The 19,840-nt window shown below is 51.2% G+C and overlaps 1 protein-coding gene across 1 annotated transcript; it reads left to right on the plus strand.

The window, feature by feature from the left end:
• Nucleotides 1–385: 385 nt before the first annotated feature.
• gatd3 (glutamine amidotransferase class 1 domain containing 3) lies at nt 386–9,103 on the plus strand. Its single transcript, XM_042334687.1, has 7 exons — nt 386–503; nt 4,785–4,837; nt 5,431–5,541; nt 6,398–6,517; nt 6,942–7,034; nt 8,214–8,370; nt 8,734–9,103. The coding sequence occupies exons 1-7, from the start codon at nt 411–413 to the stop codon at nt 8,860–8,862; spliced, it is 756 nt and encodes a 251-aa protein (XP_042190621.1). The 5' UTR covers nt 386–410; the 3' UTR covers nt 8,863–9,103.
• The last annotated feature ends 10,737 nt before the right edge of the window (nt 9,104–19,840 follow it).

The raw sequence follows: 19,840 nt of genomic DNA on the forward strand, positions 1-19,840 counted from the left end.
ACTACTCTTGACGGCGTATGCCGTGAAGCGCTCGGAGACGTCTTGGAGACGTGATAAGGCGCCGTAGCACAGATGAGGAATATTATTATTATCATTATTAAAAACAGCTAAGAAGCAGATAACCATATAACCGGTCAGACAGTTTGACCCCTCTCTCCCCCCTGAGACAGTGCCTGCGGGGGGGGGAGGGGGGGAGGGGGGAGGGGCCGATACACCTCAAACACCTTTAAGATAAGAAAAGAAATCCGTCAGAGGAGCGGCCAATCCCGGGCATTTCCGGCGTGGTCTTGTTTCCGGTTCCGGTCCCCGCTCCCGTGTTTCCGTTTCCGGTCTGGGGCGGCTCGTTTCCGGTTCTAGTCCGGGCTCTCGTTTCCGGTTCCGGTCGGGTCCGGTTTCCGGTGCGCGTCGTCATGTGGCTGAGCCGCGGCCTCGTCCTCTCCCGGGTCCGGTACCCCCGCGCCCTGCACTCGGCGGCCGCCCGTCCCCACCCCAGCGTGGCTCTGGTCAGTGTGTGTGAGGGTCACTCCAGCCTCTGGTCAGTGTGTGTGTGTGTGTGAGGGTCACTCCAACCTCTGGTCAGTGTGTGTGTGTGTGTGAGGGTCACTCCAGCCTCTGGTCAGTGTGTGTGTGTGTGTGTGTGTGAGGGTCACTCCAGCCTCTGGTCAGTGTGTGTGTGTGAGGGTCACTCCAACCTCTGGTCAGTGTGTGTGAGGGTCACTCCAACCTCTGGTCAGTGTGTGTGTGTGTGTGTGTGAGGGTCACTCCAGCCTCTGGTCAGTGTGTGTGTATGAGGGTCACTCCAACCTCTGGTCAGTGTGTGTGAGGGTCACTCCAACCTCTGGTCAGTGTGTGTGTGAGGGTCACTCCAACCTCTGGTCAGTGTGTGTGTGTGTGTGAGGGTCACTCCAGCCTCTGGTCAGTGTGTGTGTGTGTGTGAGGGTCACTCCAACCTCTGGTCAGTGTGTGTGTGTGTGTGAGGGTCACTCCAACCTCTGGTCAGTGTGTGTGAGGGTCACTCCAACCTCTGGTCAGTGTGTGTGTGTGTGTGAGGGTCACTCCAACCTCTGGTCAGTATGTGTGTGTGTGTGAGGGTCACTCCAGCCTCTGGTCAGTGTGTGTGTGTGTGTGTGTGAGGGTCACTCCAGCCTCTGGTCAGTGTGTGTGAGGGTCACTCCAGCCTCTGGTCAGTGTGTGTGTGTGTGTGTGAGGGTCACTCCAGCCTCTGGTCAGTGTGTGTGAGTGAGGGTCACTCCAGCCTCTGGTCAGTGTGTGTGTGTGAGGGTCACTCCAGCCTCTGGTCAGTGTGTGTGAGTGTGAGGGTCACTCCAGCCTCTGGTCAGTGTGTGTTTGTCTGTGAGGGTCACTCCAGCCTCTGGTCTGTGTGTGTGTTTGAGGGTCACTCCAGCCTCTGGTCAGTGTGTGTGAGTGTGAGGGTCACTCCAGCCTCTGGTCAGTGTGTGTGTTTGAGGGTCACTCCAGCCTCTGGTCAGTGTGTGTGTGTGTGTGAGGGTCACTCCAGCCTCTGGTCAGTGTGTGTGAGTGAGGGTCACTCCAGCCTCTGGTCAGTGTGTGTGTGTGTGTGAGGGTCACTCCAGCCTCTGGTCAGTGTGTGTGTGTGTGAGGGTCACTCCAGCCTCTGGTCAGTGTGTGTGAGGGTCACTCCAGCCTCTGGTCAGTGTGTGTGTGTGTGTGTGAGGGTCACTCCAGCCTCTGGTCAGTGTGTGTGAGTGAGGGTCACTCCAGCCTCTGGTCAGTGTGTGTGTGTGAGGGTCACTCCAGCCTCTGGTCAGTGTGTGTGTGTGAGGGTCACTTCAGCCTCTGATCAGTGTGTGTGTATGAGGGTCACTCCAGCCTCTGGTCAGTGTGTGTGTGTGTGAGGGTCACTCCAGCCTCTTGTCAGTGTGTGTGTGTGTGTGAGGGTCACTCCAGCCTCTGGTCAGTGTGTGTGTGAGGGTCACTCCAGCCTCTGGTCAGTGTGTGTGTGAGGGTCACTCCAGCCTCTGGTCAGTGTGTGTATGTGTACGGGTCACTCCAGCCTCTGGTCAGTGTGTGTGTGTGTGTGTGAGGGTCACTCCAGCCTCTGGTCAGTGTGTGTGTGTGTGAGGGTCACTTCAGCCTCTGGTCAGTGTGTATGTGTGTGAGGGTCACTCCAGCCTCTGGTCAGTGTGTGTGGGGGTCACTCCAGCCTCTGGTCTGTGTGTGTGTTTGAGGGTCACTCCAGCCTCTGGTCAGTGTGTGTGTGTGTGTGAGGGTCACTCCAGCCTCTGGTCTGTGTGTGTGTGAGGGTCACTCCAGCCTCTGGTCAGTGTGTGTGTGTGAGGGTCACTCCAGCCTCTGGTCTGTGTGTGTGTGTAAGGGTCACTCCAGCCTCTGGTCAGTGTGTGTGTGTGTGTGTGAAGGTCACTCCAGCCTCTGGTCAGTGTGTGTGAGTGTGTGTGAGGGTCACTCCAGCCTCTGGTCAGTGTGTGTGTGTGAGGGTCACTCCAGCCTCTGGTCAGTGTGTGTGAGGGTCACTCCAGCCTCTGGTCAGTGTGTGTGTGTGTGTGTGAGGGTCACTCCAGCCTCTGGTCAGTGTGTGTGAGTGAGGGTCACTCCAGCCTCTGGTCAGTGTGTGTGTGTGAGGGTCACTCCAGCCTCTGGTCAGTGTGTGTGAGTGTGAGGGTCACTCCAGCCTCTGGTCAGTGTGTGTTTGTCTGTGAGGGTCACTCCAGCCTCTGGTCTGTGTGTGTGTTTGAGGGTCACTCCAGCCTCTGGTCAGTGTGTGTGAGTGTGAGGGTCACTCCAGCCTCTGGTCAGTGTGTGTGTTTGAGGGTCACTCCAGCCTCTGGTCAGTGTGTGTGTGTGTGTGAGGGTCACTCCAGCCTCTGGTCAGTGTGTGTGAGTGAGGGTCACTCCAGCCTCTGGTCAGTGTGTGTGTGTGTGTGAGGGTCACTCCAGCCTCTGGTCAGTGTGTGTGTGTGTGAGGGTCACTCCAGCCTCTGGTCAGTGTGTGTGAGGGTCACTCCAGCCTCTGGTCAGTGTGTGTGTGTGTGTGTGAGGGTCACTCCAGCCTCTGGTCAGTGTGTGTGAGTGAGGGTCACTCCAGCCTCTGGTCAGTGTGTGTGTGTGAGGGTCACTCCAGCCTCTGGTCAGTGTGTGTGTGTGAGGGTCACTTCAGCCTCTGATCAGTGTGTGTGTATGAGGGTCACTCCAGCCTCTGGTCAGTGTGTGTGTGTGTGAGGGTCACTCCAGCCTCTTGTCAGTGTGTGTGTGTGTGTGAGGGTCACTCCAGCCTCTGGTCAGTGTGTGTGTGAGGGTCACTCCAGCCTCTGGTCAGTGTGTGTGTGAGGGTCACTCCAGCCTCTGGTCAGTGTGTGTATGTGTACGGGTCACTCCAGCCTCTGGTCAGTGTGTGTGTGTGTGTGTGAGGGTCACTCCAGCCTCTGGTCAGTGTGTGTGTGTGTGAGGGTCACTTCAGCCTCTGGTCAGTGTGTATGTGTGTGAGGGTCACTCCAGCCTCTGGTCAGTGTGTGTGGGGGTCACTCCAGCCTCTGGTCTGTGTGTGTGTTTGAGGGTCACTCCAGCCTCTGGTCAGTGTGTGTGTGTGTGTGAGGGTCACTCCAGCCTCTGGTCTGTGTGTGTGTGAGGGTCACTCCAGCCTCTGGTCAGTGTGTGTGTGTGAGGGTCACTCCAGCCTCTGGTCTGTGTGTGTGTGTAAGGGTCACTCCAGCCTCTGGTCAGTGTGTGTGTGTGTGTGTGAAGGTCACTCCAGCCTCTGGTCAGTGTGTGTGAGTGAGGGTCACTCCAGCCTCTGGTCAGTGTGTGTGTGTTTGAGGGTCACTCCAGCCTCTGGTCAGTGTGTGTGTGTGTGAGGGTCACTCCAGCCTCTGGTCAGTGTGTGTGTGTGAGGGTCACTCCAGCCTCTGGTCTGTGTGTGTGTGTAAGGGTCACTCCAGCCTCTGGTCAGTGTGTGTGTGTGTGAGGGTCACTCCAGCCTCTGGTCAGTGTGTGTGTGTGTGAGGGTCACTCCAGCCTCTGGTCAGTGTGTGTTTGTCTGTGAGGGTCACTCCAGCCTCTGGTCTGCGTGTGTGTGAGGGTCACTCCAGCCTCTGGTCAGTGTGTGTGTGTCTGTGTGAGGGTCACTCCAGCCTCTGGTCAGTGTGTGTCTGTGTGAGGGTCTCTCCAGCCTCTGGTCAGTGTGTGTGTGTGTGAGGGTCACTCCAACCTCTGGTCAGTGTGTGTGAGTGAGGGTCACTCCAGCCTCTGCTCAGTGTGTGTGTGTGTGTGAGGGTCACTCCAGCCTCTGGTCAGTGTGTGTGTGTGTGAGGGTCACTCCAGCCTCTGGTCAGTGTGTGTGTGAGGGTCACTCCAGCCTCTGGTCAGTGTGTGTGTGAGGGTCACTCCAGCCTCTGGTCAGTGTGTGTGTGTGAGGGCCACTCCAGCCTCTGGTCAGTGTGTGTGTGTGAGGGTCACTCCAGCCTCTGGTCAGGGTGTGTGTGTGTGAGGGTCACTCCAGCCTCTGGTCAATGTTTGTGTGTGAGGATCACTCTCTCTGGTCGGTGTGTGAGGGTCACTCTCTCTGGTCGGTGTGTGTGAGGGTCACTCCAGCGCTATGTCAAGTGCAACCACCTCCTCACATGTGCTGTTTGCGGTGTCCTGTGGGATCCGGCTGTCCCCTCCCGTTGGCTGGTGTGAGTGTGAGCCGCTCTGTCTGTCCGTGTGTGTGTGTGTGTGTGTGGGTATCTGTGTGTGTACGTGTCTGTCTATGTGTCTGTATTGGCGGCTGATTGTCGTTTTCTCTGCAGGTGCTGTCAGGTTGCGGTGTGTACGATGGCACGGAGATCCATGAGGCCTCGGCGTAAGTCACCGCACTTCTCTGTCAGCGGGTTACTGTGTCACTGTCACCACCGGGGGGGGGGGGGGGGGGGGGTGAGGTTTATGAGTGAGCCGGGGATGGGAAGTGAGTGTGTGGGGGGGGGGGGGGGGGGGCGTTGTGAGTGAGCGGTGGGGGGTGTTGGTTGTGAGCGGGGGATTTGGGAGGTAGCGGGGGTGGGTGGTTCACATCATCCAAAACTCTGCAGCTCGTGTACTCTCACGCACCAGACTCCGTGACCCATCACTCCCACCCTCGCCCGACTCCACTGGCTCCCCATCCCCCAGAGGATCGAGTTCACCTGACTGTTCAGCGCTTTGGGACGTCCTCCTGACGTGAAAGGCGCTCTATAAATGTAATTTTGTTGTTGTTGTTGGTTGGCGGCGAGCGGGGATATTGGGAGTGAGCAGGTGGGGTTTGAGACTGAGTGGAGTGGAATGAGCCAAGAGATTGGGAGAGAACACTTGGGGGGGAAGAACACAGTCAGGTGGGAAGAGAGTGAGTGGGTGGTGAGGGGTGGGGTGGAGGGGCATGAGCATGTGGTGTGGTTAGTGTGGTTTGTTGTCGTTGTGTTCCAGGATCCTGGTACACCTGAGCCGGGTCGGAGCCGCTGTACAGGTCTACGCTCCCAACATCCCTCAGATGCACGTCATTGATCACGCGCGGGGTGAGCCTGCGGTGGAAAGCCGGTGAGAGCAGGCAGGAGAACCAACGAGAGGAAGGGTGGAGGGGGGTGGCGAGGGGGAGCGCTGTGTTGAATAAATAAATAACAGGACTGGTTCAGATGACGAAGGTTTTAGCTTCACTTTCAGCTCCTGTTATACCCTGCAAGCCAAAGCCCTAACAGGTAGGGTGGTCCTAGCTGGACAAACAGCGGGAAAGTGTACCAGGCAGTGCTCTCAAAGGCAAGCTATGCAGTTTTAGCAGGTCAGACTCCAGCAGGTAGTTAGACTGCCTAACCCAATGCACACTCTGGGATCCCCAAGCCTTGGCTTCTGCCAACTTGCACCTAATACTCTCTGGAATTAGGTAAGTAGGATGGGTCACTCCAGGGAAAGAGTGCACATTCCAATAGTCTAGCTCTGGAATTTCCATGTGTAGATGGGATGCATGGATTTCTCAGCTCGGTTTGGATACTCTTAAGCAGGTCGGTTGTTTTCCGTGTGCGTCAGACACTCAGCTGACCCCCAAAAAAGATGAAGGTCCTTCATCCCATTCTGATAATAATAATAAACCTTGCATTTGATACAGCGCCTTATCACGTCTTCAAGACGTCTCAAAGCGTTTCACAGAATATACTGTAGAGTGAATTGAGTATATATTTTGTGGGCACCCTCACACTCATTCACACACACTCACTCACTCACTCACTCCCAGCCGCTCCTTCACTCAGGCCAAGCTCATTATGCATTGCTGGCCTCAGGCCTAAGCACCAGTGATGGTTGGCCAGAGACATTAGTAGTTGTAGTTGTGTCACTGAACGGGTCTCTCTTGGAGGCTGAGATTAGCCATGTTAACGCTGCCCTCGCTCTCTCTCCCTGCCAGGAACGTGCTGGTGGAGTCGGCACGGATAGCTCGGGGCCGAGTGGTGGATCTTAACAAGCTGCAGGCCCAGGACCATGATGCTGTCATCTTCCCTGGGGGCTTTGGGGCGGCCAAGAACCTGTGAGTAGCAGCACCTCAGCCTCAGCTGCTAACAGGGCAGTTGCTAACATTAAGGTAATGACAAGTTTGAAATAATTAATTGCAGAAATCTCTTTCCGCTGGTCAGAGATTTGAGGACAAGAGTGGTTATGGGGAGCGGCTGGGTGTTTGTGTGTGTTTGCCTGTCTGACTGTATATTTTGTGGGCAAAGTGCGGGAGCCAATTGCACCCAGCATTGTCCTACAAACAGTCGTGGATTGAGTGACCAATTTTTTTTTCAAGGGATTATTAACCCCAGAAAACAATCCGCCAATCGACTAACAACCGGGTTCCTACTTACTGCTAGGTAAACAGAGGCGTGTGGAGTTAGGAAACTTGGGAGTCAGGCTCCACGTGCCTCAGTGTTGCTACTCAGACCAACACATACCTTCTGTCATCGCAACAGATCGTCGTTTGCAGTGGATGGCAAGGACTGCAAAGTGATCACGGATGTGGAGCGGGTACTGAAGGACTTCCATCAAGCGGGGAAGCCCATCGGGTGAGTAATGGCCGCAGCGCTGACTCCATCTCCACCGGCAGGAGAGACTGAGACTGACAGAGTGAGGGAGCTGGATGAATATCAGCAGAGACATGAGATGTCAAGGCCTTGGAGATGGTGCAGAAGAGATTTACAAGAATGATGCCAGGGTTGGGGAACAATAATTATGTGGAGAGACTAGAGAGGCTGAGTTTGCTCTCCTTCGAGCTGAGAAGCTGGAGGGGCGATTTAACAGAGATTTTCAAAAATTATGAAGGGTTTTGATAGAGTGCATAGGGAGAAATTGTTTCCTCTGGCGAATGGGTCGGTAACCAGAGGACACAGACTTGAGATAATTGTCAAAAGAACCAGAGGTGAGACGAGGAGAATTTTGTTAACCCAGAGAGTTGTTACGGTCTGGAATGCACTGCTGTAAGGGTGGTGGAAGCAGATTTGATAATAGCTTTCAAAAGGGAGTTGTAAGGTTATGGAGTAAGAGGGAGTGGGATTAGTTTGTAGCTCTTGCAAAACGATGCCACAGGCACGATGGGCCGAATGGCATCCTTCTGTGCTGTAATATTCCATGTCAGTGACGCAGGACACTAGCTGAAGAACAGACTGAGCCTGACACTGAGAGGGAGCTGGAGGAACATCAGTTTAAACTGACGCTCCAATGTAGTGCTGGGAGGAAGAAGGGGGATGCGGGGGGAGTTGAATCTTCCTTTGGATGAGACGCTGAAGGCAGCGAGGTCTCATCTGCTTGTTCAGGGGGACGTAAAAAGATCATGTGACGCTATACAAAAAGCAAAGGGAGTTTCTCTCTCCCGGTGTCCTAGCCAACAATCCCCCAGATGAAATTGGTCGCTCGCTCGCTCCATGCCTGTTTGTGGGGCATTGCTGTGTGCAGAAGTACAGCTTCGATCACTCCTCTACTTCTTTGAGCAATCTGCGTTTCATTAGCATCAAGGTCTCTGCCCCTTTCCGTCCCCAACACCCCCCACACCACCCTTTGGGTTACTGCGTAGGAGTGTGTGCCAGAGAGGGGAGACGAGAGTCCCACAGAGCAAGGGAGCTGGAGGAACATCAGTGGAGACACAGCCAGTGATACAGGGTGCTGGGTCGTTCTGTTGTTGCACTGCCTCCCACTGGCAAGCATGTTACTCAGCACTGTGTGATGCTGTCCTCTTACCTGTGTTGCAGACTGTGCTGCATTGCCCCCGTGCTGGTGGCCCGAGTGCTGCCAGGGGTGGAGGTGACGGTGGGCCAGGAGGAAGAGGAGGGAGGGAAATGGCCGTACCCTGGAACAGCTGAAGCCATCAGGTGTATGGGGGGAAAGCACTTCCCCGGTGACGTCCACATATCCTTTCACCCCTACCTCACACCACTGTGCTCCAATGTTCCCTGTCACAGAGACACCACTGTACCCTGGCACGGAGACCAGATTGGCACAGAAACGGAGAATCCGCCTGATCTGAGGGTGCCATTGTGTGGAGACTGAGTAAAGGTTAGACCAAAATTGGCTGTGGTGGAAAGATGCTGGTTGAAGGCCAAGCTCGTCCCCGGGACGGTGGGGAGATGGTGGTGGTAGACAGCCCTGGGCCTTGCTGCGCTGGCAGAGGTGGGCGGGCGCGTGGGGTTAGTTCCTTACCTGGCACAACCCAAGATCTGAGCTCTGCTGTTTGACCTGCTTCGTTAACACAATCCTTAACCCAGTTCCCACCAAGCTCACGTGGACATGAAGAATAAAATCGTCACGACGCCCGCTTTCATGTGCGAGACACACCTGCACCACATCTTTGATGGCATCGGAGCCATGGTCGCCGACGTGATCCGTTTGAGTGGCAAATAACAGCCCGAGCTGTCAGGCCCTGGGCATCACACAGGATACCGAAAGTGTGTGTGTGTATGCGTGTAACTGTTGTGTGCACCAACTTCCATCAACTTATCCGCATCCTCACCTGGCTCCACTGGCTCATCGTTGCTTTCAAAGCCCTCCAAGGCCTTGCTCCTCCCAACCTCTGTGAGCTGCTAATCCCATACCGACCTGTCCGCTCCCCCCATTCACCGGGCTCCGGCCTGCTCCACGTCCCACACCCGGCCCCCTCCACCATCGGTGGTTGGGCCTTCAGCCTCTGCCCCCATCTTCTGGATTTCCATCCTACAGTCCCTTCGCCTTGTCCCCTCCCTTGTCATCTTCAAAATCTGTCTCAAAACCTTTCTCTTCAACCGCACCTTTGGTCACCCTCCTACCCCTACCCTCCCTGCTTCTCCACCCCTCCTTATTTCAACCTTCAGCTCAGGTCCAAATCCCTGACTGTCCGGTGCCTTGGTACATACTCCCGATGTGTGTACCAGGGTAATTTATTATTTGGTTTTATGCGCGCGTGCAAGGGAAAGTGTGTATGTGTCAGCAACAATAACTTGCATTTGTATAGCACTCTTCCTGCTGAATAGAGTCCTGGAGCACTTGAGAGTGGCGGAGTCTGACCCCGAGCGAGGGGGAGGGGGCAGGTGACCGTAAGCACAATCAGAAAAGGAGGGTCTTTAGGCGAGATTTGAAAATGGGGAGGGAGGGGGCAAGACAGAGGGATTAAAGGAGAGAATTCCAGGACTTCGGGGCATAGTGGCTGAAAGCGCTATGGTGTGCACCATGGTTTTAACCACTTTAGACCTTAAACACAGCTCCAATCTTCTCTCAGCTTTGCCCCCTACTTCCCCTCTTCTATAATAATAAGAAGAAGAATCCTTGCATTTGATATAGCGCCTTATCACGTCTTTGAGACGTCTCAAAGCGCTTCACAGAATCTACTGCAAAGTGAATTGACTATATATTTTGTTGGGTGAAATGCGACAGCCAATTGAGCACAGCAGGGTCCCACAATCATGGGTTGAAGTGGCAAATTTTGAAAAAATATTATTACCATTCACACATCCTCTGAGTCTCAAAGCCACATATTTTCTCTGTAACCTCCCACTCTTGCCTTCTTTTGTTTGCACCAACAACACCTCTGATCTCATCATCTCCTGTCCCCCACCTAAATTTTTCCTTTTTCTTTCCCCACCCCCTTCTCCGTCCTTATAAATTGGTCCCTTCCAACGTCGCCTAGTTCTCGCGAAAGATCGTTAGCCTAAAAACGTTAACTCACTTTCCTCTCTCCATCGATGCTGCTGGCCTGCTAGAGTCTTCTCAGCGACTTCTGTTTTTATTTCAGATTTCCAGTATCTACAGTATTTTGCCGTGTGTGTGTGTGTGCATGCGCAAGTTAAGATGGGACAGTGCCCACCCATTTGAGAGTTTATGAGCACAGCATCCGTCCACCAGATTGTTATCTGCTTTATCAGCTGATTTGAATAAGACAAGACATTTATTTTAGAAGTAACTATTATAATTAAAATAGAATAAAATGCCATGCTATTTCCCTTGTGTTTGTTTTATTAGCTATACATTCTGTTTGACGTTTCCTCTTCCCCCCCACTGCATACTAGAAGAGCCTACCACTCTTTTCCTTGCTCAGCCGGGTGTCTTTCGGTAACCCATCACCGTGCTTACGAGTATCCAAACCAAACTGAGAAATCCATGCATCCCACCTACACATGGAAATTCCGGAGATAAATTGTTGGAGTGGAATGCGCGCTCTCTCCCTGGAGGGAAACATCCTGCTTACCTAATTCTGGAAAGTATTAGGCGCAGGTTGGTAAGAGCCAAGGCTTGGGGGACCCCAGAGTGTGCGTTGGGGTAACTGCTGGAATCTAACCAGCTAAAACTGCAGAGCTTGCCACGGTGACTACTGTCTGGCAAGTTTTCCCGCTGCTTGTCCAGCTAGGACCACCCTACCTGTTAGGGCTTTGGCTTGCAGGGTTAACAGGAGCTGAGTGGGAGGATTCCCAGTCCCCCAGTGACTGATCTGCCCCTCCAGGTCCTGTTGATGAGCCAGGGCTACATCCTCCATGAGGTCCTCTCTGAGTTGACTGTAATGTCATCAACCAGTCCCTCACCAAATGCCGTTGCTTATATTGTTCACAGTTTGACTATCCTTTTAGCCCAGCGTTGCACTAACATTCACAAGTAGCAACTTCCAAATTAAAACTCAACAAGTCTGCATCATTGTAAGATTTAAAGCAAAAGAATTTCAGGAAAGTAGAAACCTGGGTGTCAGGTGATTGGCAGATGGCTTTCCAGGAGTAATAATCACTTGAAAAACGAGTTACTCAGTCAGGTTGGCAAGAGGCAAGGCTTGGGGACCGCAGCCTGAGTGTGATGTCTGGGGATCTAAACTCGACTGATGTAGCAATCTAACCCTGCATCCTACTTGCCTTGTTTATTGCTTCACACTGGTTTGACATAGTGAACAACTGAGTCAACTAACTCCCCGAGATCTCTCTTGTCTGCCCGTTCAGGTGGATGTTAAAGATCTCATGGCACTATTCCAACAGAGAAGGGAATTTCTCTCCCAGTGTCCTGGTTAACAATCCCCCAAATAAATTGGTTCCTCACTCCATGGCTGCTTGAGATTTGGGCGCTTTGAGATGTGTTAAAGGTGAGATAAGACATTATAATAATAATAATAATAATCCTTGCATTTGATATAGCGCTTTTCACGTCGGGAGGACGTCCCAAAGCGCTTCACAGAACACACTGTAAAGTGAATTGACTGTATACTTGTGGGCGAACGCGGCAGCCAATCGCGCACAGCAATGTCCCACAAACAATCGTAGATTGAAAATGACCAATTTATTATTTTTTTTTGGTTTTTGGAGGGATTATGATTAGGCTCTGTGTGGAGTAAGGAAACTTGCCCAAGGTTTCGCCCTCTGCCTGGAATTGAACTCAGGTCTCTCACTCACTCACTCTCACTTATTTCAGCTTCCTCCTTGGCACGTTCTATCTCATGGAGAGCTTGTCTTGCAGCGTACATAATAATGTAATACTTGACTACCACAGGATGGCAGCAGTGTTCCAGGGATGGGGAAACCTCTGCTAAGCGGGAATTCCGCACGGCTGCGCCTTCCGGGACTCGGGATCCAAGCTGTCCGCGGCGAGTCAGGGCAGGGAATCAGGAGACCGCATTGCTGTGAGATGTTTGGGTGGACAGCCGAGATCGCCCTGAACTGTAACCTTCTGACCCGGAGACGAGAATGTGACTGACAGTCAAACCTGGGGGGTGAGGGGCTTGATCGTCTTGGAGGAATCACTCACTCGTTCTCTCATTCTCATTATTGTGTGGCCAGATATTGTGAGGGTGTCAGGGATTTCTCACAGAAACTATGGGGAGTGTGTGTCAGCCCGGCTCTGTGTGATAGCTTGGCTCAGTGTGCGTCAGCCTGACTCGTGGGTAAGTGCTCTTGCTTCTGAGTCAGAAGGGTGTGGGTTAAAGCCCCACATTGGGACTTGGAATCACATCGTCTAAGCTGACAGTCCAATGCAGTGCTGGGGCTGTTACATTGTCGGAGGCACCAACCTTCGATGAGATGTTAAACCTGTTCGAGTGGATGTTAAACGATCCCATGGCACTATTCGAAAAGAGAAGGGAGTTTCTCTCCCGGTGTCCTGGCCGACATTCCCCCAAATAAAATTGGTCACTCGCTCCATGGCTGTTTGTAGGACACTGCTGTGCGCAACCTGACTGCCGCGTTTCGCCCACAATACCGTATACACGTTAACTTATAGTATATTCTGTGAAGTGCTTTGAAACATCTCAATGATGTGACGAGTCGCTATGTCAAAAGCAAAAATTATTATTATTCTCTGCTTCCTATTCAACCGTGCCTATAGTCACCTACCCCTTCCCCCGCCCCCCCCACACCACCGGCTCGGAGTCGTGCTCCACCTCTATCAAGGGCTCTGGGACGCTGCCCTGCGTGAGGGGCGGTATATAAATACAAGTTGTTGACTGTGTTTCTCACTGAGTAGATTGTGTGGGAGGTGTCAGTGTGCATTGTTGCCTTCTCACCTTATATATTCTCATGTACAGCACAAACCTGAAAGCCGCTGAGAGTGATGAGGCTACTTTTAATCCAATGATTGATGAACTATTGAGCAACAATCAATTATCTCATGATTAATTCGCGTATAATGTATAATCCGCACATGTAAACCCAGCTATTAGTCACCCAGGAAACCATTAGCTCCTGTTACTGGGGAACATTACACAGACACAAGCACAGGCAATCTCACTGCCACCGGCACATTGATTGGTTGCTTTAAGGGCTCTGAGCTACATGTAATATCTTATAATTTGTATTGATTGAAATCTGGAAACAAAACGGTTTGAATTCAGAGCAGGGCTGCCTCCGCGCAACTCAAACCTCTCAATATCACAGTCCAGGGAGGCCGTGTGTATGTCAGTGACACTGTCAGAGAGACCGTGTGTGTCAGTGTAACTGAGTATCAGTGAGACTTTGTGTCAGTCAGACTGTGTGTCAGTCAAACTATTCGAATTCTACCTCTCCCACCTTTTCCACTTTAATTAATCCTTGCATTTGATCTATCCTTGCATCTGGAAGATGTGAAAAGCGCTTCACAGTATGTACTGTAAAGTGAATTGACTGTATATTTGTGGGCGAAATGCGGCAGCCAATTGTGCACAGCAGCGTCCCACAAACAGTCGTGGATTGAAGTGACCAAATTGTTATTGCTTTTTTTTCGTGAGGGATTATTATCAGAGTGGGGAGCAAGGAAACTTGCGCAAGGTTTCACGCTGCCGGGAATCGAACCCGGGTCTCTTGCTTGCTGCAGCTCTAACCACTGAGCTACAGGACTTTGTTGTCACTAACGGCTTTTCCTCCAGCCCCCACACCAGTCTCGTGTGGCGTCCCTCAGGGCTCTGTCCTTGGCCCTCTCCTTTTCAATATCTATAATTTCCAGATGTATGTGGATGACACCCAACTCTACTTCTCTGCCTCCACCCTTGACTCCAGGACCACCGCTGGAGCCTCACAGACTGCCTGTTGGACATCAAGTCCGAGCTAATTTCCTGCAGTTGAATGTCATCTAGACCGAGGCCCTCCTGCTTGGCTCCCGTCAGCGCCTCTATACCTTGGGCGCAGATAGCATCTCTCTCCATGGATGCACTTTACATCTCATGGAACCAATACGGAACCTCAGCATCCTGTTCGACCCTCAACTGTCTTTTATACCCCAGATCCGTGCCATGACCCCCTCCGCCTTTCCTCACAACCGTAACATCGCTCGGCTCCACCACTGTCTCACATCGCAAGCCACCGAGACCCTCGTACACGCATTCATAACATCCAGGCTCGACTCTGCAAATTCCCTGCTTGTCAGCCTTCCCAACTCTTCCCTCCATAGGCTGCAGATCATCCAGAACTCTGCAGCCCATGTCCTCTCCCGCACAGGGCTCCATGAACCTATCACCCCCATCCTCGCCCAACTCCACTGGCTTCTCATTACACAGAAGATGCAGTTCAAGATCCTAGTCCTCACTTTCAAAGCCCTCAATGGCCTTGCTCCCCTCTACCTCTATGACCTCCTAACCCCCTACCAATCTGCCCGCTCCCTCCGCCCAGCAGGCTTAGGCCTGCTTCATGTCCCCGACCTCGCCCGCCCTACTGTTGATGAGTGGGCCTTCTGCCACTCTACCCCCACCGTCTGGAACTCAATCCCACAGTCCCTCCGCCTCACCCCCTCCTTTGCTTCCTTCAAAACCTGTCTCAAGCACCTCCTCTTCGACCATGCTTTTGGTCACCTTCCTTCCCCAACCCTGCTCTCCTCCCTCCTCGATCCTGACCCCCAGCTCGGGTCCGAAACACTGACTGTCCAGCACCTTGGAACGTCCTCCTGATGTGAGGGGCTCTATACAAATGTAATTTTTTGTGTGCCGGTGAGACTGTGTGTGTCAGTGAGACTGTGTGTGTCAGTAAGACTGTGTGTGTCAGTGAGACTATGAGTGTCAGTTAGACTATCTGTTCGTGAGACTGAGTATCAGTGAGACTGTGTGTGTCAGTGGGACTGGTATCAGTGGGACTGTGTCAGTTAGGCTGTGTTAATTGATTTGCGGTTTGCTTTCTGGGGGTAATAATTTCCCTCCCCCCAAAAAAAATTGGCAATTATTTTATCACCCAATCCACCACTGTTTGTGGGACATTGCTGTATGCAATTAGTTGCTGAGTTTGATGTAATGCCTTATCACATTGTTGAGACGTTTCAAATCGTTTCACAGAATATATTGTGAAATGAGGTGAATTGACTCTATATTTTGTGGGTGAAACATGGTAGCCAATTGCGCGCAGCAATGATCCACAAACAGTGGTGGATTGGGTGACAATTACCCCTGGAAAGCGATTTAACAATCGACTAAATAATTGGGTTCCTACTTACTGCTGAGTAAACAGGTGTGTGGAATAAGGAAACTTGCATAAGGTTTTGCCCTGCCCGGGAATCGAACCCGGGTCCTCTCGCTTGCAAGACGAGCGCTCTAATCACTACACTACGGGGCTCCACTGCAAGTCCACCTCAGAGACTGTGAAAAAATCCAGCTATATAATATATAATATTATAATATTGTAATATATATAATATATAATATAATATATATAATATTATAATATATTATAATAAAAATAGCAGCGGCCAGTGACCAGTGACAGCCCTTGTCGGGACATTAGTTTCTCTGGGTGTAAAATGACACTTTATATTCAGATACAAGTCTCGCTAACCATTGCTGGAGGTGCTCAGAAACAATTTATATATAACTTGACTATGTTGTGCTTTGCATAATATACATAATAAAAGCGTCGCTTGAGGGAATGTGTGGAAAATTCATAGCAACGCATTTCAGTGATGGAGTCAAATAATGTGCTTCTGCCGTTTGCATATGTCAGGAATCTGTCAGCCACTGGTGTTGACAGGAGATTGCATGTGTCATTTGAGTTTGAGTGTGCAAATAACACCCAGCCCACACTACCAACCACCTGGCTTCAAATGTTATAGGAAATAGGATTGGATTGCAATATTACAGCAATATGCCTGCGATCACAACATTAAAATGGTTAAAATTAAAGCAATATAGCCTTGAATCAGAATGTCACAGCAATAATCCTTCAATTCGAATAATACGGCTCAAACCCACGCTTGTCGGATGTCGAACGACCAACTGGTGACTATCCTCTGGGGAAGGAGTTAGGGGAAGGTAAGTGGGGTATGCTTAGACAGACACCAAATTTAAAGAAAGACTTAAAACCATCAATGGTCAAAGACCAAGAAGGAGAGATCAACAGTGATCTCATTGAGGATGAAAAAGATACAGTTAGCGAATACTGTTAACTGGATGATCATATTGGTTTGGTATGTGCTTGAGCAGCCTGAAGTGTGATAAATGCTTAGTTATTTAGGACAGAGACTCCTGGACTTCCCAATTCTTCCCTCCACAGGAACTCTGCAGCTCATGTCCTCTCCTGCACTAAGCCCCATGACCTTTATCACCCCCCCCTCCCTCATCTTTTTCAAGGTCCATCTCAAGACCTTCCTATTTGACCACGCTTTCGGTCATCTTTCACCTGCCCACCCCTCAGCCTTGCCCCTCCACTGCCCTGAACGCCTCGCACCCCCCCCACCCCCACACACCCACCCATCCAACCACAAACACACTGGCGGTCAGTCACATTGCGATCCTGTCAGTGTGTGTGGATGAATTTGCTGTTAGTGACCGCAGCTCCACACAGCAGCTAATGCTCACTGACCACAGTTCTTCCTAACTATTGCTGAGACAAAGCTGATGTGGGATCCTTTGCTGCCCCTGACAGTGCCGAGACTGAGACTGAGAGAGGAACTATGTTTGAGATAGGGAGAGAGCGACTGACAGAGAGCGACAGAGAAAGACTGAGAGAGAAAGTCTCTCCTGGTATTCTGGCCAACAATCCCCGCTCCCCCCCCACCCCACCCCTCCCCACCCCAGATAAAATGATCATTCACTACAGGCCCGTTTGAAGGATGTTACAGTTATGCCTACAAAATGCAGTCACTACACGTGACAGCAATTACCGTAAAGCTCTTTGAAACACTGTAAACGATAAGACGCTGTGTCAAACGCAGGATCTCTCTCTGTAAATGGTAGGGTGTCTCCTGGGTGAGGCGAATTAGAGGCAGTGGAGGAAAGCTGTTTAACAGTAAAACACAGAGAGTCAGATGAGACCTTTCACCTCGCTTAGTTTCCCTCTGAGGTGCAAGTAGATAATGAATGAGAAGCAGCACCCCACTCTCTCCCCCACCCCCTACCCCCCACGGGCTACGGCACAGAGAAAATCACCAATTATATCTTTAAAATAATAAGATGGAAATAGAGGCCCCAGGTTTAAATTATAATGATTTATACACAGAGCCATTAATTACAGCCTGGCAAGCCATTAGCCTCACTCACTGCATTCCCACAGCCCGTGGAGAGCTCATGTGGCGATGAGGGAGAGAGCAGAGCTACAAAGCCTCACGCTCCAGAGAGGAGCAAAACAGCCCCCCCCACCCCCTCTCCCCCGCCCACTGGAGTTCTCAACTCTGTTCCCATTCCCCAGCTCTCTCCCCCACTGAAGCTCTCTACTCTAATCCCATTCCCCTGCTCTCTGCCCATCGTGTCTGTTCCAGTGCTCGCTCCCCCACTGTAGCTCTCTAATCCCATTCCCTGCTCTTCCCTCATTGTCTCTAACCTGTGCTGTTACTGATCTTGGAGTGTGGACGGACAGTGTAGAGGGAGGTATACTCTTGCACTGATTTTGATAGGCACTGGAATGAACTTTTCCACAAGTTTAAGAAGGATTTTGCCGCAGAAACTGTAACGTGCCTGGAGTTAATTGGAGGAAGTGAAAGTGTTGAGTTGTGCCGCGATCAGCAATCACTGGGAATTAATGTGAGACGTTTGTTGAAGAGCAAGAGGTTTGATGTGTGACTGACAGACTGTAGGTAAACACCTTGTTGTTAATGCCATAAACAAGAGCTTTCAATCTGACAGTTGTCTCCAGACTCTTATCATTTCAAACACTCCTGTCACACAGCCAAGCGAGGTTCTTTCTCTCTCTCTGCTCTATCACCAGTGTGTTTCAGTTGTCAGAATCCACTACCAACCTCTCAGCCTTCAACCTCAGTCATCCCAGTGAGGAGAGAGGGGACCATCAGTGATGGAGGCCATTCAGCCCACGCAGCCTTTTAATACTAAAAATAATCCTTACGTTTGAAAGCGGCACTTTTCATAGTTGGGGGGGATGTCTCAAAGCGCTTCACAGGATTTCCTGCAAAGTGCAGTGACTGTATGGTTGTAGCCAAATGCCATTTTTCCTTCCACAGGCTCCATGGCCTTGCCCCCTCCTACCTCACTGACCTGCTAACCCCCTATCAACCTGTCCCTCCATTCAGCATGCTCCGGCCTGCTCCATGTCTCCTGCCAGACCCACCCTACCGTTGGCGTGAAAGGCGCTTTACAAATGTAATTTTATTGTTGTTGTTCCCACAAACAACCATGTGACCAATTTTATTTGGGAAAGTGTTGGCCAGGACACCAGGAGAGAGAAACTCGTTTCTCTTTTCGAATAGCTCCATGAGAATCTTTAACACCCACCTGAACAGATTCTCGGGACCTCGGTTTAACATCTCATCTGAAGGATGGCACCTCCGACAATACAACATGCACCCCAGCGTTGCATTGGAGTGTCAGCTTAGACTGTGTGATTCCAAATCCTGACGTGGGGCTTGAACCCACAACCTTCTGACTCAGAGGTGAGAGCGTTACCACTGCGCCAGGCTGACACATTCACAGTCAGCGTGTTGCACAGTGTGTGTGTGTGTTCTCAACGTGGCCTCTATTCACAAGGTGAATGAGAGAGACCACCCGCACACTCATGCCCTCGGGGGCCAGATTCATCTTGTTCAGGGTTGAATAAACTAACCAGGTCTATTTGTGCCGCGGGGAGATTGGTTCATGGAGAGCAGGGAGCTCCCAATGAAATAGTTTAGTGCCCGAGCAGGGAGACCGACCAGTTTGGCGTTCATCCATCTCCTGATACCAAACCAATTTTACAGTCTGCTTGCTAGATTGATGTCCCAATGTGCCAGCCTCAAATGGACTTTGCAAATAGTTTGTAAATTGCCCTATATATAAGTCAGTAAAAAGACCATTCTATGGAACAGATGTAGGACTGAGTAAAGTCTCTCTGCTGGGAACCTGTCACTACATTAATACTCTCTTTGTGCCTTCAGCGTTCATTATGTGAGATGTTGGCTGTTCTCTTTAATTATTGTCTTTAATGCGATATATATATATATATCCCATAATACTATGGCTGGGGATGGAGCTCCCATTAAACCTCCCTCTCTAATTAACCATTAGTTTGTTACTATTAGAATGCTTGTGTCTGTTTAGGAGGATCTTAAAGATCCCATAGGCACTATTCAAAAAAAGGAAACTTCTCCCAGTGTCCTAGCTGACAATTGTTTGGATAAAATTGGTCACTCACTGCACAGATGTTTGTGGGACATTACTTTTATTCAGAACTATTGCTATTATTCAGACTGCCGCAGCTCACGTCCTCTCCCTCACCATGCTCCGTGAATCCATCATCCGCAGCTTTGCCTGGCTCCCTATCCCTCATCTTTCAAAGCCCTCCACGGCCTTGCTCCTCCTTACCTCTGTCTGTGACCTGCTAACTCCATACCAACAGCGCACTTCCTCCGCTCATCGGGCTCTGGCCTTCTCCATGTCCCTTGCCACCGCCCCCAGCCCTACCCCACCCATCAGCAGTTGGGCCTTCAGCCTCTCTGCCCCCACCTTTGGAACTCCAGCCCATAGTCCCTATGCCTTGCCCCCACCCTCCCTGCCTTCCACTCC

The sequence above is a fragment of the Callorhinchus milii genome, unplaced genomic scaffold (genome assembly GCF_018977255.1).
Source record: "Callorhinchus milii isolate IMCB2004 unplaced genomic scaffold, IMCB_Cmil_1.0 Scaffold4, whole genome shotgun sequence".
In the NCBI taxonomy this organism is placed as follows: Eukaryota; Metazoa; Chordata; class Chondrichthyes; order Chimaeriformes; family Callorhinchidae; genus Callorhinchus; species Callorhinchus milii.